The sequence below is a fragment of the Miscanthus floridulus genome, chromosome 9 (assembly GCF_019320115.1).
Source record: "Miscanthus floridulus cultivar M001 chromosome 9, ASM1932011v1, whole genome shotgun sequence".
Taxonomy (NCBI): domain Eukaryota; kingdom Viridiplantae; phylum Streptophyta; class Magnoliopsida; order Poales; family Poaceae; genus Miscanthus; species Miscanthus floridulus.
In genome coordinates this window covers 110,839,846-110,855,900 of record NC_089588.1, presented here as the reverse complement: position 1 = coordinate 110,855,900, position 16,055 = coordinate 110,839,846, and the positions used below count along the sequence as shown (strand labels likewise).

The window sequence follows — 16,055 nt, the reverse complement described above, 5'->3', positions numbered from 1 at the left end:
GCAAAAACCGAGCATCTTCTGAAGGAAAAAGTACATATTACCTTCGTCAACTTTCGCGAAAATTCACTTTTTATCCCTTGACTTCAAAATAAATATGAATCCTACTCAAATGCGACTCATTACAATTCTTAAAATAAAAGAAAACTTCCTAACTTAATAATTTGGACCCTAATTTTTCTTATTTGTAGAGTCCGACACATCTTTCTGGCGCCATTCAAGCATAGCCCAATGACGTCGTCTGCTGACATCATCTATATAATAGGCGATTCTGACATCGCATCTAAATCATCTGATACCGATTCACATCTCATCGATTCCTTGATGACACAATCCTGGAAGCTTCGAGTTTCTGCGTTTTTCCCCAAATTTTGGTGTAAATAATATTATATTATATGTTCACTGTGTAGATCAACTCATGTGGAGTCCAACAAAATTAGATTTTCCATTTTATGATTTTTCAAAGGTTCAGCCAAAATAAATAAAAAAGAAAAACATAAAACCGCCTTTAAAACTGCTTATAATAGGGCCAGGGAGGTAAGATGAACGGTTTTAAAAGTTGATGGAGGTGTTTTGCCCGGTTTTGGAGTTCAGGGAGAAAAAATAGGCTTTCACGAAAGTTGAGGGAGGTAATGTGGATTTTCTCTTCTAAACTAGATAGGGCCCCTGTTACGGCACACGGGCCGACAGGCGTTACGGAGAGCGGGGCATCCGGAAGATGGGCTTCTGCCTCTTATTCCAGGCTAGGAACGCCCCCCCCCCCCAACAGCCCAATCAAAGGGTACTCGGGCCGGATCGGTGGATCGAACGGCATTGCAACATATGAAACATATAAGAACATTGGGCTGATATCCAATTATAGTAGTAGCGCCACAAGAACACTGACCGCCAATTGCAGTAGGCGCAGCACCCAATTTGTTGTAAGAAATCACCTCTTAATCACTTGATCAAGAAGGGTAACGACAACGCAAAGGAAATAGTGGATATCAGCGTTTTAACGGGAAAGGAAACTGTGATCATCACAAACCTGAGTGGATTTCTGTTACTACCCATGATCGAGCGTAATTAGATTTTTGAAGACTCGTATCCGTTGCCCCGGCACAAGATTACATCACATATATCAAACAAAAGAAAGGGCGTGGCTAGCATACGGACGCCCAGACGCTAACCCTTGTCTGGACATGCCTCCCCCATCTATTGTACCCACCCCGCATGTCTGATGAGTCTGACCACATGTTGCACCTATCGCCGCCTGCCTCGCTTGTCCCGCATGCGGCTGCAACTATGCGGTTGTCCGCTCGTCTTCACATGGTTCTGCACATACGCACGCAAGCACGTGCCCATTGCTGCGTGTTTCGCTTCATTCTGTGCTGCGCACCCATTCATGCAGGTGAGGACCACCCACGCTCGTGCCCCCCCACATGCTGCTGCGCCCTCGCTTCACTTCTTTGCTGCTCGCCCGTGGACGTGTAGTTGGGAACTAGTTCTACATTTGTAACACCAGATGTACTTTTGCAACATCCAGATGAAACACATACAACATTCAGATAAAATATATCAAATGTACATATGAAACGCATGAAACATACTCTGCCTACTAATGAAAACACTTGCAACATGAAGCACTAGCTGCAACATACGTCGGAAAAAGGTGAAACATTTGAAATATACGGTTGCAACATACGTGTATAGCCACTGCAAAATATGCAACATCCAAATAAAACACTTGCAACATACGTTTGAAACTGATGAAACATTTGAAACATACAATTGCAACATTCTATATAGCCATTGCAACGCAACATACGTCTGAAACAGATGTAACATTTGAAACAAACACTTACAACATACGTGTATAGCCACTGCAACATATGCAATATACATTTGAAACTGATGAAACATTTGAAACATTCATTTGCAACATACGTATATAACCATTGCAACAAATGAAATATAGAAATAAAAACACTTGCAACATACGTCTGAAACAGATGAAACATTTGAAACATACACTTGCAACATACGTGTATAGTCAATGCAATATACAGATGAAACACATACAACACCAGGTGGAACATACATTTGAAATGCATGAAAACATACGGAGCTCGATGCAATGAAGTGATGAAGAAATTTGGACCAACACTCAGCTGCCAAGGTCAACCATCATGAAAGCAGCAAACAGCGCATGCAGATGTGGGCCCATGCTCCTCTCACAAAGAGGCAAGTGTCCTGGCCGACCCTGCAATTGGCAAATCCGGTCGACCAGGGCAGCAATGTGGCAGGGGCTTGGGCGCAAACAACACACAGAGAGTAAAAGAGCATGACGGCAAGCAACAGCAGCCTACCGCAATCATAAAAAAGGAAAACATTTAGCTAAAAAAATTAAGACTTTTTTTTGAGCTCCTAGGTCCTTCGATTTGGATCAACAAAAACAGCTTAATTGAACTGACAATTATAGAATTCCGAGAAGAATTTAAATAATTTCGAAAGTAATATGACGCTAGATCAAAGCAAAATAGGTTGTGCTTCATTGAAAAGATTGGATTTTTCCAGGTCTCTAGGTTCTCCATTTCGGATTTTTTTTAGGAAAACTAGGTTCTCCATTTCGGATTGACAAGAAAAGGTACAGAACTGTCGGACTAAGCAAAACGACAACTCACTTTTTATTGGTCGTGAGTTAGAGTAGGATTCTGACCGGAGTCTGAGGTGTTGTAAGTAGTAATCGAACAGGATTCAGAGGTGTTCTTTGGTATACGTAGTACATGGAACTATATATTGCGCGTGGTTTGGTCGTCCGAGGCTCCGAGCAGGGCTGTGCGGGCTGTCAAGGCACGTACTCGATCCATGGAGATCGCAGAAGGCACAAGGAAACGAAGCCGCTCAATCGGCGGAAGCTCGGGTGGCGGCGACCTGGACCGGCTGAGCGCCCTACCGGACTGCCTCCTCCACGTCATCCTGTCCTCCCTCAGGGCCCGACAGGTGGTGCAGACGTGCGTGCTGTCCACACGCTGGAGGCACCTCTGGCGCTCCGTGCCGTGCCTGGACGTCGACATCGTCGAGTTCAGGCGCTCCGGCGGCAGCGGCGGAGGAGGCGACAGCAGCTCATCCGACTCCGACGATGACAGCTCCGACTCATCGACACCGACTCCGACTCCGACTACGACTCGGGGTACAGCCGGAGCAAGGGCAAAGGGTGGGACGAATTCGAGGACTTCGCCGTCAACCTCATGCTCCGTTTCAACATCGCGCTGCTGGATTCCTTCAGGCTTGACATCGATCGGGGCAGGAAACCTCAGTTCAATCGCTGGTCCGATGGTGCATCACACGGCAGCTGGACATACAGCGGCCGACAAGCAGCAGCGTGGCTCCGTCGCGCCATGAAATACTGCACGCCAGGTCACGCCATCATCAGTTGCCAGCGTCAGGGACTGAATCTGAGCCCTAGCTCATGGCACCTCAGAACGCTGCATCTCTGCCACGTACCTCTGGACGATCGTTTCGCGGAGCATCTCAGCTCAGTGTGCCGCTCTTTGGAGGATATGGAACTGGACCATTGCGCCTGTGAGATCCGTTCGATCGCCTCCGACTCCCTCAAGAACCTGGTTCTGAAACATTGCACATGGGGCAGATTCTTCTCTGACATTGCATGCCCCAAATTGAAGACCTTGGTGATCAATGGTGGCTCCAATAGATACCGCCACCCGCCGCTGGCTATCTCGGCCCCCATGGTTGGCTATCTACGCCTAGATGTGGATGCTGACCGCTTCCGTGGGGGTATTTCGATAACCAAGACGATGCCATCCCTTGACAGGGCCTCGATTCATTTACGCTGCAACAAATACTGTTTATCCAAGCTTCGAAGTAGATTTGATGGGGATCAATCCGAGCTTCTTTGTAGTGTGTCTAACGCGACAAGTTTGGAGCTGTCAGGTGTTGGGACGACGGTATGCCGTATGCATGCTCTTTGGCATCTTTGTTTTCTCTGCAAGTGTTCCATTTTATTCGTCACTCTGATAATGTGTTGGTGCTATCTATCTACTTCCTTCAAATGTTCTCCAGGTGCTCGGTGAGGAACCCAAATCCCTGGAATTCCAGAACCTGAGGAACTTGCTGTTGGGCGACTGTGATCTCAGTGATGACTTCCGCGTATTGCGGTTCTTTCATCAGGGTTCGCCTAATCTAGAGAAGGTCACTTTGCGGCACTGCAAGGTACTACACTGTAGCTTTTTTACTAGCTTCTCATATGGAACCAATGCAAACATATATAGTTCATCTTCGATCTCACATCTTATTTTGTGTTACCCACACCGATAGTTCCTAGGTGATTCTGATTCCGAGGACAATGAAGGCAAAACGCGCAAACTCAACAAGACCTCATCTTCAGATTGCTGTGGCCTGGACTTCCTACGTGATGCGAACGTCGAGCTTGAAATCATACATAAAGATGACAACGATGCCTGGCGATTTGCCGACGAGCTTGTGCTCGACCTACCACCAAATCCCAAAGGTACCACTGATGCTGTTCCTGACGATGCTACTGCTGCTACTGAAGATTCCGTGCCTCATTCAACTGGAGTTGGGCCTCGTCGGGGAACTGGGCGCAAGACGACCAGCGTGCGCATCTCGGGACCTGAATGGGAACGAGCCATGTAAACTGTAAAGTGGAGTGTTTATGTTGTGTAGCAAAAGATCTACCATCACCCTTATTCCTATACTCACTTTTCTGTTCCCTGGAGAGGCCACGTCACCTTATTTTCCTACCCCTCCGACTACCATTACCCTTATTCCTATACTCACTTTTCTGTTCCCTTGAGAGGCCACGTATTTTCCTACCCCTCCGATTCCCGATCGACGCACACCAGAGCACCGCCTGGCACCTTCCACAACATTCTGGCCTCAGCTACCCCAGCCCCCCACGCTGACACGGCAAAACTGGGCCGCTCGGACGCACGCCGCGGCGCCGCGCTGCCCTTCCTCCGCCACCGCAGCAGACGCAGCGAGCTTCTGCCTGCCTGTCTCCCTGACTGTCCGAGGGAGAGAACAAGAAATGTATGAACTAATCAGGCCAAATTCTAGTTTAATCTGCCAGTACTCCTCGTCCGGCTGAACCCATCTCTGTTCTTCTTCTACCTTCCTGTACTCGTAATCTCGCTCTAATTCTAGTACATAGCAACAAATGGCGAGTGTAGATTAATTAATTGGACCATTAGATGTAGTCGGCATGTGACTTCTTAGCTTCCTCTCCTACTCTCTCGAGTTTCCTTTCCCCACGCTACAGTAGATCGAGGGCGACTCCGTCCCGGCGCCAGATTCGCCGGTTTCCCCTCGCCGTCGGTGTCCTTCTGGGCGCCGATGTACAGGGGAGGTGCGGATCCAGCGGCTGGTGGCTGTTTCCCTTCCTATTAGGTTAGTTTTTGTTGGTTTAGGGTTGGATTTCATCTCAACGAGGCTTTGTTTGGCTACACACAAATCCACCCTAGTCCACGTGATTTAGGAGGGATTGTGGTGGAACTTATTAAATTCCACCTTAATCCCTTCTAAGTCATGTGGATTGGGATGGATTTGTTAAACAAGGCCTGAGGAAATCATTGGTTTCCTTTTGCTTCCTTCCGAGCTTCTTAGGCATCGGCTTCATCGGTGGTGTACTGGTCCCGGAGATGTGTGTTGTGCGTGTGGAGTTTGCTGATGGTGTCATATGCAGGGATTTGGAAACCAATGATGATTTCTTTGCTTAGGGTGTTTGGCTGCTCTACTTCCGACTTGTTTCAGCTTATTCTCTCTCACAGAACACTATTGAATCAGCCGAAATTAGCTGTAACTAGATCAGCCGAACAGTTTCTGAATCTTCTGTGAATCTATTTGTGCTGTCAGCATCCACGCAGTTTGCGTCGCCGCCAGCTTCGTCACCCATGACTTTGCTGCTGCTGCTTGGAGGAGCCTCGGTGGTTGTACCGGTGGCGATGTAAGTCGTTTGCCGGTGTTTTGATCCACATTTTCGTTTCTCCGAGTTGGTGTAATTTGACCCCTCTTGTGGGTTTGCTGTTCGTCGTTTGGGGTTGGCCGGTGAGGCGACCGGTGTTAGATTTCGGCAACGAAGAAGCGACGGCATGTTGCCGTTTGCCGGAGCGTTCAATGGATCAAAAGCATGCTTTGTGCGTGTTACTGATGGGTCTTTTAAAATTTCAAGATTCTTTGTCGATTCGGGTGTTGGCTGTAAGCTTCATCCTGGGCCGTCTTCATTGAGGGAGATGGAGAAGGACCGGGCTGCGGCAATGTTGGTCGGCAACGGCAAAGCCCATTGGGTACTCCTTTAGAGGAATTCGTCCCGTTCGCTTGGCTGATAAGTCATGGCTGAAAGTACTGTTGACTGATTCGTTGGGAGAGAAAAATACTGTTCGTTCATTGAAGAAGTACGAATTATAAAATAAGCGAACATGACGATTATATGTAATCTTTCTTGTGTTTAGGGGTGCCCTTTCGGGGTGCTGGATGTAAATGTACTGTTAGCCTATTAATAAAATCCAACTCTTTTCTTAAAAAAAAACTTCCTAAACCGATCATTGCAACTTGGCCGACAACATCTGAATGGACTTGACCGCTTCCATTTTCGTTGTTGCCGTTGTAGGTTGGCACATGCACCCATAGCACATGATTCAACAAGAGGACAATTTGGACAGGCGCGGGATGTTGGACTTTATGGTTTCCTAATATCTATTATAGATTATGGTTCTCTTCGCTGGTTGGTTTCTGGGCTGGTTTGAGCTGGCTGGTGCTGGTTTATTATGAAAGGAAAATACTGTTGGTTGGCTGGTTTGGGCTGGCTGAAACTAACCAGCGAACAGTGCTAGCTCAGAAAAATATAGGCCACGATTCTAGTAAACAAATATATAAAGCTGGTTTCATATTTTTCTATGTTGAAACAAATTTTCTATTATTTTCTAATATTATCAAAATCTAGTATTTCTAAATACAAACTTATCCTAGAAAGTATTTAGATAATTTTTTTTAAAAAAACATATGTTTATAAGTGTTTTAGAAGCTTGATTTTTAGGACAGAATATGAAACATGTTTCGTATTTTTCTGAGTTAAACAAATATTCTATATTTTTAAATATTAAATCAGGTTTTAGTATTTTTAAGTGCATATTTATTTTAGAAAAATATTTGGATATTTTTGTGAAAAATATTTGGATATTTTTGTGAAAAATATTTGAATATTTTTATAAAAAAAATATGGGATTTGCTAAATTTTAGGTTTCTAAATTTTAGTTTTATTTCAAGCGATGGTTATTGTATATATTTTATATTAAAATTGTAGTTTTAGTTCGTTGCAATTTCTGTAGAGACAACCTGCAATTTTTGCTTTTGAGAATAAAAGACCCATTGAACAAAACCACAAACCTGACATAATCTGATATGTGTTAGCACAAAGATAATTTAATAATTTATAATTATTTCTATTTTTATTTGTCGGGTTCATAAACCCGGGGTCTCTCATGGACCGGCTTCACCAGCAAAAGCTTGGCCCAGCAGACGACATTGTGAACAACGCACAACTCCCAGGCCGGCCCAAATACCTAAACGATAGGCCAGAAGGACGATCCAATCTCCGACCCGAAGGCCTGGCCGAGGAAGAACGGTGCCCGCTTCCAACTTTGGCCCGCCTCCCTGACCGGAAGGCCTGACCAAACACCACTTTCGACTCTGACCCGCGTCTCCGACCCGGGATGCGCCGAACCCCTGCTTACAGTTCTTCTCCGACTAGCGCGATCAGAACCGACTGAGACCAACCGACCGGGGATGCCCGCTAGGTGAGGACTAAGAAGCGGATGGAGAGAGTAAGGTAGGACACTCAAAGTCAAACCGCAATACCGAGAACCATACCTATACACCTGCAGGACAGTACCAACAGGGCATGTCAGAAGGGTACCCTACACCCTTCTTGGCATGTCAGAACCTAAGCAGTGTTCTGGACGCCGACATTTGCCCTACGGTGTTGTGGGCGGCATCAACTCCCATACCAGACAAACACGGTAAGGCTCCCCACATGCCTCTGAACATCAACAGTGTTGTGGGCGCCAGCATTTACCCCACGAGGCGAGCACGGTAAAACCCTTACATGCCTCTGGGCATCAACAGTATGGGAGGCACCGACGTCTGCCATATAAGAAGAAGACGACGCAACCTCCCACATGCATCTAACACAAACAGTGTTATGGGCGCCTAAAATCATCTTGTACCCGACGGCATGGGCAACAAGACTTAGCATACGTACAATCTCTCTCTCTTGTAAGGCCGTCCCCTTCGTCTATAAAAGGGGATGCGCTCTCTCCCAATAGAAAAAGATTAGTTCACTTACATCGATTCACCCCCTGCTAGCTTTTGACACTCAAAAGCTACACAGAGCGCACGCTCGAACACTTAGCACATAGCGGAGCTCCTGTCACTTTTGGCCCTTCAGACCAGAGTCTGTCTGGACCTCTTGTACACCCATCTTTCTCCTTCTCGTTTGTAACCCCACTGCAAATTTCAAGCACCTAGGCTCAGGAATAAAGTCACTGATCGACTCAAACTGAACATAGGGCATGTTGCCTAAACTAGTATAAACCCTATGTCATTGAGTGCTAGGCCACATCCGATCACAACGTACGACAAAACTATAAATATTTACGTGTTGGTCACTTTCTACACTGACACTATTGTTAGACAAGGACAAAAAATTGATATGTTATGATACAAAGACAAATAACAAATCGCAAAAGTGACAATTTACCCGTATTAATTGGTAGTACAAGCAGTGTTTTTAATGTGGTAAAGCGAGGCGCGGTGACGAACTACTGCCTTACGCTTAGGCGACTAAAGCGTGAGGCGAGGCGACGCCTTAAATATTTAAGCAAAACGTAAAGTATCAGCTTAGAGCAGTAGTTGATGAAGAAAAAAGGAAAGGAAAAATGAAAAAAGGAATAACAAATGGACGGGCCCAGCCCACCAGGCAGCCCATGCCCCTCCCCTCCTAGGTCCTATCCTGGCGTGGTGGTGGCTCCCCTCTCTCTCACTGAGGAGCTACGATAGTGGCGACAGAACCAGCCACCACCTACGCCAGCACGCTCGGTGCAGCATGTTGTGCCCCATGCGCGTAACCCGACGAGCGGCTCCAAGGGTCGCGCCCGCCAGGTCCAGCGCGACATCATCGACGAGGGGAATGACCCCCCACAGTTTGCTCGGGCTAGCCAGAACATCGACGCTACGGCAATGCTTCTGTGCGGCGTTCCTGAGCCCATCGATCCCCAGGAGCGGGCGGTCCATAGGAACCTCTAGGCGCTAGTGGAAGCCACCGCCATTCAACAAGCAGAAAGCTCCACATCGTGACTCCGACTCGTGCCCTCTCTCCCCACTAGGGGAGTGGGGACGCACCAGACGGATCGCTCCATCTACTCACCGCTACAGCTGCTAAGCGTGGCACAAGAGGTCGTAGCTGCTCCATGGTTCGACCCGGTCCCTGCTCCACACCGACTGCCGGTACGGGAACGGCTCGGCCCAAGCCGAGACGCTCGCAGTAACATCAGCAACTAGCATCAGGCCCGGTGTGATGATGACGTCCATCGGGCAACGGTGAGGGCAGGCAACATGGGCCCTGGTCGGACCATCGAAGGGAGCGGTGAAACGTGCCCCAGACATGGTCGCCGGCCAGACGATCGGAGTCCCAGCCCAGATGGCCTGGGACCACGGGCCTTTGGCCGATGCATCAAGAGAGCACTGTTCCAACAGCACTTCCGACCGCCCACCAACATTGCCAAGTACACCGGGGAGACAAACCCCAGTATATGTCTCGAAGATTTCCGGCTCGCCTACCGAGCCTGAGGGGTGGATGATGACCATTTCATCATTCAATATCTCTCCATCTGCGTAAGGGAACATGTTTGAGCATGGCTCAAATTCCTCCCGCACGACAGCATCCGTGACTAGGCGGACCTCAAGAGGATCTTTGTCGGAAATTTCCAGGGGACGTATGTCTGCCCTGGTAACTCCAAGGACCTCAAGAGCTGCCAGCAGGAGCCCAGCGAGTCCCTGCAGGATTACATCCATAGGTTCTCCCAACAATGCAACTCCCTCCCTGATGTCGTCGACGCAGACGTCAACAGCGCATTCCTCTCCAGGACAACCTACGGGTCCTTGATCTACAACCTTAGGTGTTTGAAGCCCCATACCACTGGTGACCTGCTCGACATCGCCACAAACCACGCCTTCGGCGTGGTGGCGGTCGGAGCGGTCTTCAACGAAGATCGGGACAAAGGCAAGGCCAAGCGTGAGGACCAAGATGAGGGCCCCTCCACATAGAGGGGCAAGAAGAACAAGAAGGATCGGCGCCGATCGGACAACACCACGTTGGTCGCTGCAGCTGATCACATGGGCAAGCAACCCCAGTAGGGCCTGCCTGACCACTTCAATAAACTCATGGATAGCCCTTGCACCAACCACGCCTACCCCATCAAACATCTCTATAAGGACTGCGAGCTCCTCAAACATTTCCTACGATAGGCCGGCGGGCCAAAAGAAGGAGACGACAGCCAAGAAGGGAGGCATAGTGGGCAAGGACGGGGACAACTTCCTCAACCCTAAGGAATGCATCATGATCTTCGGGGGATCCGATGCCATCTGCTCCAAGTGCCAGCACAAGGTACGCTACCGAGAGGCATGCGTCGTCGAGACGGCCGTCCCCTCCTTCCTTAGCTGGTCGGAATCTCCGATCACCTTCGATCAGAGGGACCATCCCTCCCATGTCGCTAGACCAGGACGCTACCCACTCGTCATCGACCCCATCATCTGCAAGAAGCGCCTCACCATGGTGCTGATGGACAGAGGCAGCGGCCTTAACATCCTCTACGTCGACACCCTCGACGCCATGTGCATCCCTCGATCGTAACTCCACCCTGTGGGCTCTCTCTTCCACGGCATGATCCCGAGAGCACAGGTGTACCTGCTCGGGCAGATCGACCTACCCATCATGTTTGGCAACCGAGCCAACTTCTGCTCGGAGGTTCTCACCTTCGAGGTGGTGGACTTCTCAGGGTCCTACCACGCCATCCTAGGGCGGCTGTGCTATGCCAAGTTCATGGCTATCCCTAACTACACCTACCTCAAGCTGAAGATGTTAGGACCAAACGGCATCATCACTATGGGTAGTGCCTTCTCGCACGCCTTCACGTGTGACCGCGAGCATTTCAAGCTCACCACTGCGGTCGTCAACTTATCTGAGCTCCCATGGCTCGAGGAATCATCAACCCCAGTAGTCCTGGACTGCAACAAACCAACCTCCTGGATGGCCTTCTGCCCACTCGAGGAAATCAAGGTGGTGGGAATCGACCCCACTGACCCCATCAAGACGGTGCGGATCGGGACCTAGCTCCCCGCTAAATAGGAATGTGAGCTCATCGACTTTCTGCGCGCCAATTGCGATGTCTTCGCATGGCAACATTCTGACATGCCAGGCATACCGTGGGAGGTCACCGAGCACGCGTTGCGCCTCACCCAGGCTCAAAGCCCGCCAAGCAGCGCCTACATCGCTTCAACGATGAGAGGCGTAGGGCCATAGGCAAAGAGATCACCAAACTCTTGGCAGCCGGATTCGTCAGAGAGGTATTCCACTCTGACTGGCTTGCCAATCTTGTTCTTGTTAAAAAGAAGACCGGGAAGAGAATGTGCGTTGATTATACTGGCCTTAACAAAGCGTGTCCAAAGGATCACTTTCCCCTGCCATGCATAGACTAGATAATCGACTCCTCCATGGGATGCGAGATCCTCTCCTTTCTGGATGCCTACTCAGGCTATCAATAGATTGCGATGAGAGAGTCTGATCAACTCGCAACCTCGTTCATCACCCCGTATGGCTCGTACTGTTACGTAACCATGCCTTTTGGTCTAAAGAACGCTGGCGCCACCTACCAAAGGTGCATGCAGCAATGCTTCACCGACCAAATTGACCTGCTCAATCAGCCTGATCAAGCCGAGCGGCCGAAACCAACAATCACCATCTATGTTGATGACATAGTAGTTAAAACAGCTCAAGCTTGCGACCTGATCGCAAACTTGGCCGCAACATTTGCGAACCTTCGAAGGTTCAACATCAAATTGAATCTCGAGAAATGTGTTTTCGGGGTTCCAAAGGGGAAGCTGCTTGGATACATTGTGTCCAAACACAGTATCAAGGCCAACCCTGAAAAGATCACAACCATCTTCAACATGGGCCCTATACACAATGTCAAGGGCGTACAAAGGCTCACCGGCTGTCTAGCCACTGTAAGCCGATTCATCTCCTGGCTCGGTGAGCGAGGGATGCCACTCTACAAGCTCCTCAAAAAGTCAGACGCCTTTGTCTAGACTAAGGAAGCTCAATAGGCTCTAGAGAGCCTCAAAGTGTCACTGATGTTGGCCCCAATCCTCATCGCTCTTGAACGGTGCAGCAAGCAACCATGTGGTGAGCGCCGCTCTGGTCGTCGAAAGGGAGGAGCCGGGACACCACCTCAAGGTCCAGTGACCCATATACTTCGTCGGGGAGGTACTCACCGACCCCAAGCTCCGGTACCCCTAGGTGTAGAAACTCCTATAAGCCGTGCTAATGGTGACCCGGAAGCTCCTGCACTACGTCACCGACCATAAAGTCTCGGTCGTCACTTCATACCCGCTCGAAGACATCATCCGCAACCGCGACGCCATGGGGCGGATCTCCAAGTGGGCACTCGAACTCATGGGCCACGACATTAGGTATATCCCTCGTATCGCTATTAAGTCTAGCTACCGACCCAGACGTCACCCACGAGTACTAAACAATATACTTCGATGGGTCCATCATGGCGCTTGGCTTGAGGGCTGGAGTGGTTCTGATCTCCCTAGATGGGAGTAGGCTCCACTACCCCATCTGCCTCCACTTTTTAGCCTCAAACAACGCCATGGAGTATGTGGCGCTCATAAATGGACTATGCATCACCATCGAGCTTGGTGCTACGCGACTCTACGTTCATGGTGATTCGGAGCTGGTCGTTGATCAGGTCATGAAGGAGTCCTCCTGCAAAAGCCCCCTCATGACAGCATAGTGCCAAGAGGTGCGCAAGCTCGAGGACAAATTCTAGGGGATTGAGCTACATCATGTCCCCTAAAAGGACAACGATGCCGCTGATTTTCTTACAAAATTGGCTGCCAGGCGGGATCCGTCTCCAAGCGGGGTCTTCATCAATGACATCCACGAGCCATCCGCCCACATCCTGGAAGGTTCGATCCAGACACACCCCGACGCCAAGTCAACGACCAGGGGCTCCGACCCCGACGCCAAGCCGACGCTCGGGGGCTCCGACCCTAGTACCTCCATGACGAGCACCGCTACTCGCCTAGCTCCTTAAGGAGGTTCTCCCACCAGAAAGGACTGAAGCCCAATGGATTGATCGATGCGCCAAGACTTTCGTCGCGCTCGGTGATGAACTCTACAAATGGAGTCCATCGGGGGTGCTCATGAAGTGCATCCCTACCAACCAGGGGAAGCAGCTCCTCCTTGAGGTCCATGCCAGGATCTACGAACATCATGCAACCCCAAGGTCACTGGTCAGAAAATCCTTTCGCTAAGGTTTTTACTGGCCCACCGCACTACGAGATGCAGAGGAGGTCGTCCGCAAGTGTGAGGGATGCCAATTCTATGTCGACAAACTCATTTGCCAGCACAGGAGCTTCAAACCATCCCCATCACCTGGCCATTTGTGGTCTAGGGCCTCAACATGGTAGGACCCCTCAAAAAGGGCCCGGTCGGCTTCACTCACCTGCTCGTAGCAGTCGACAAGTTCACCAAATGGATAAAGGCCAAACCCATCACCAACATCCACTCGGAGGAGGCGGTCAAATTCTTCCTCGACATCATCTACCGGTTCGATGTTCCTAACTGTATTATCACTGACCACGGGACTAACTTCACCGAGAAGAAGTTCCTAGACTTTAGTGATGGATACGGCATCAGGATCAACTGGGCATCGGTTAGACATCCATGTACTAACGGTCAGGTCGAGCGTGCCAATGGCATGGTCCTCTAAGGACTTAAGCCACGCATCTTTAACCGACTCAACAAGTACGCCAGATGATGGGTTGCAGAGGTCCCAACGATCCTCTAGAGCCTAAGAATGACCCCGAACCAATCCACAGGGTTCACACCCTTCTTCCTGGCATATGGAGCTGAAGCAGTGTTGCCCTTCGACCTTGACCATGGCACCCCAAGAGTGAAGGCTTTCGATCACGACCGGGCGGTGGAGGCTCAGCAAGACGCTGTCGACCTGCTCGAGGAGGCCTACGAGACGACCGTCATCTGCTCCGCTCACTATCAGCAAACTCTCTGCAGGTACCACGAAAGGAAGATCAGGGGGAGGATCCTCGAAGTCGGTGATCTCGTACTCTGGAGGACCCAATCAGCGAAGGAGAAGCACAAACTCTCTCCACCATGGGAAGGTCCATATACGATGATCGAGGTGTTTCGACCGGGCGCCTACCGACTGAAGGACGACAACGACAACATTCTCACCAACACTTGGAACATTGAACAACTACGTCATTTTTCCCTAAATTTGGTCTTATGACTTTTATTCAACACTTGCTCTTGTAAAGCACCCCAGCCTGAACACTTTCAGCCCGGGTCGCTTGGAGGCTCCATGAGGGTACTACCTCCCTTTTTTACTATTTGTTTTACTATCCATGAGGGTACTACCTCGCTTTTTTACTATCTGTTTTACTATCACATGGTAGAAACTTTTTGCCCAAAATGAAAGGGCATTCCATTCCTTTGATTACCCTACGTGACTTTTTTTTACTCCTGACCGAGCGCACCCCGCCACGACCTATAGTTATGAGTAGTCGAGCCTCGTGGGCCACGCCCAGGCTCTTAAAGTTGCACCCTATGGAATGAACGGGCATGTGCGAAAAAGAAATGATAAAAACAAAGCTATGCTAGGATAAAAAACAAGGAACGGATAGTGATTCTATCACAAAGCAAAACTGATGTATTCATTGATACAAAAACTGTTCAACACGGGGGCTCCCCCACGAACTTAACGATTACATTTGCTGCCTACTTCTACTCCAAATGCTACTATGGCCGCTCGGTGGCATCAACTGATGACAAAGGTAAGGCCATGACACATGCCACCAGAAATAATCACCACCACAAGGGCCCCGCCTAGTTTCGCTCCCTCGACTTCGACGAGTGCAACAACATCGTACCCGTAGATGCTCAGCAGAAGAGCATGGAGCTCCAGACCTTCTCATGTAGACGAGGCAGCTCCTGAACAGGGACGCTGCCTGCCAAGGTATGGCCGCCGTGGCTGGAGGATGTCTCATCAAACTCTATGAACTGGCCAACCTAAGCAGCTGCAGGCACGAAACCCTCCACCAGCGCGGTCCAGGGTAACTTCCCCTCTAACAAGGCTCACCCGGTGAAGATCCACCGGAAAGAGTCCGCGTACGGCTCCATCCCAAAGAAGGCCTCATAGACGCGCGCCACCTCCTTCGGCGGAAGCCATCCCTTCTCGGTGAAGGCTGCCAGCACCGCCTCGGGCGGCCTCTAGCTCGACATTGCACTCTGGATTCATGAACAGATCTATGAGTCCTCCCCCTAGCTTACCCTCTCTCTTTCTGTCTTAGGAACCACTATGGCACTCAGGCACTCTTGGTGAGAAGGAGGAAGGAGGAGAGGCAACAGTTGGAGAATAGGTAAAGGATTGTGCTGAGAAGCCCCCTCCCTTCCCCTATTTAAGGAGAAGGCCCAGTAGTTGGGGAAATGCAAGGGATTGGGGCGAGAAACCCTCTCCCTTCCCCCATTCAATGTGGATGGGAAACGATGGGACGTGCCCTGACCAATGGGACACACCCTACTCGATAGAATGGTGCCTGCTTAGACAGGATGTGGCCTAGGTATGGCCCACCACTATCGCACGCCAGGCACGAGAAACAAAGCACCACCACGCGCAGGCGGCCCTCCGCCTTCCTAGGCGGGACTTGGAAAGTCCCAAATGATGGGATCTCCACTA

The 16,055-nt window shown here is 49.8% G+C and overlaps 1 protein-coding gene across 1 annotated transcript; it reads left to right on the top strand.

The window, feature by feature from the left end:
• Positions 1-2,844: 2,844 nt before the first annotated feature.
• LOC136480572 (MEIOTIC F-BOX protein MOF-like) lies at positions 2,845-4,653 on the top strand. Its single transcript, XM_066478076.1, has 4 exons — positions 2,845-3,065; positions 3,176-3,944; positions 4,060-4,209; positions 4,315-4,653. The coding sequence occupies exons 1-4, from the start codon at positions 2,845-2,847 to the stop codon at positions 4,651-4,653; spliced, it is 1,479 nt and encodes a 492-aa protein (XP_066334173.1).
• Positions 4,654-16,055: the final 11,402 nt, after the last annotated feature.

Coding starts and splice junctions, on each gene's coding strand:
- LOC136480572 (XM_066478076.1), top strand. CDS start 2,845: ATGGAGATCGCAGAAGGCACAAGGAAACGAAGCCGCTCAATCGGCGGA. Junction 3,945..4,059: donor TGTCAGGTGTTGGGACGACG/GTATGCCGTATG, acceptor AATGTTCTCCAG/GTGCTCGGTGAGGAACCCAA. Junction 4,210..4,314: donor TCACTTTGCGGCACTGCAAG/GTACTACACTGT, acceptor CCACACCGATAG/TTCCTAGGTGATTCTGATTC.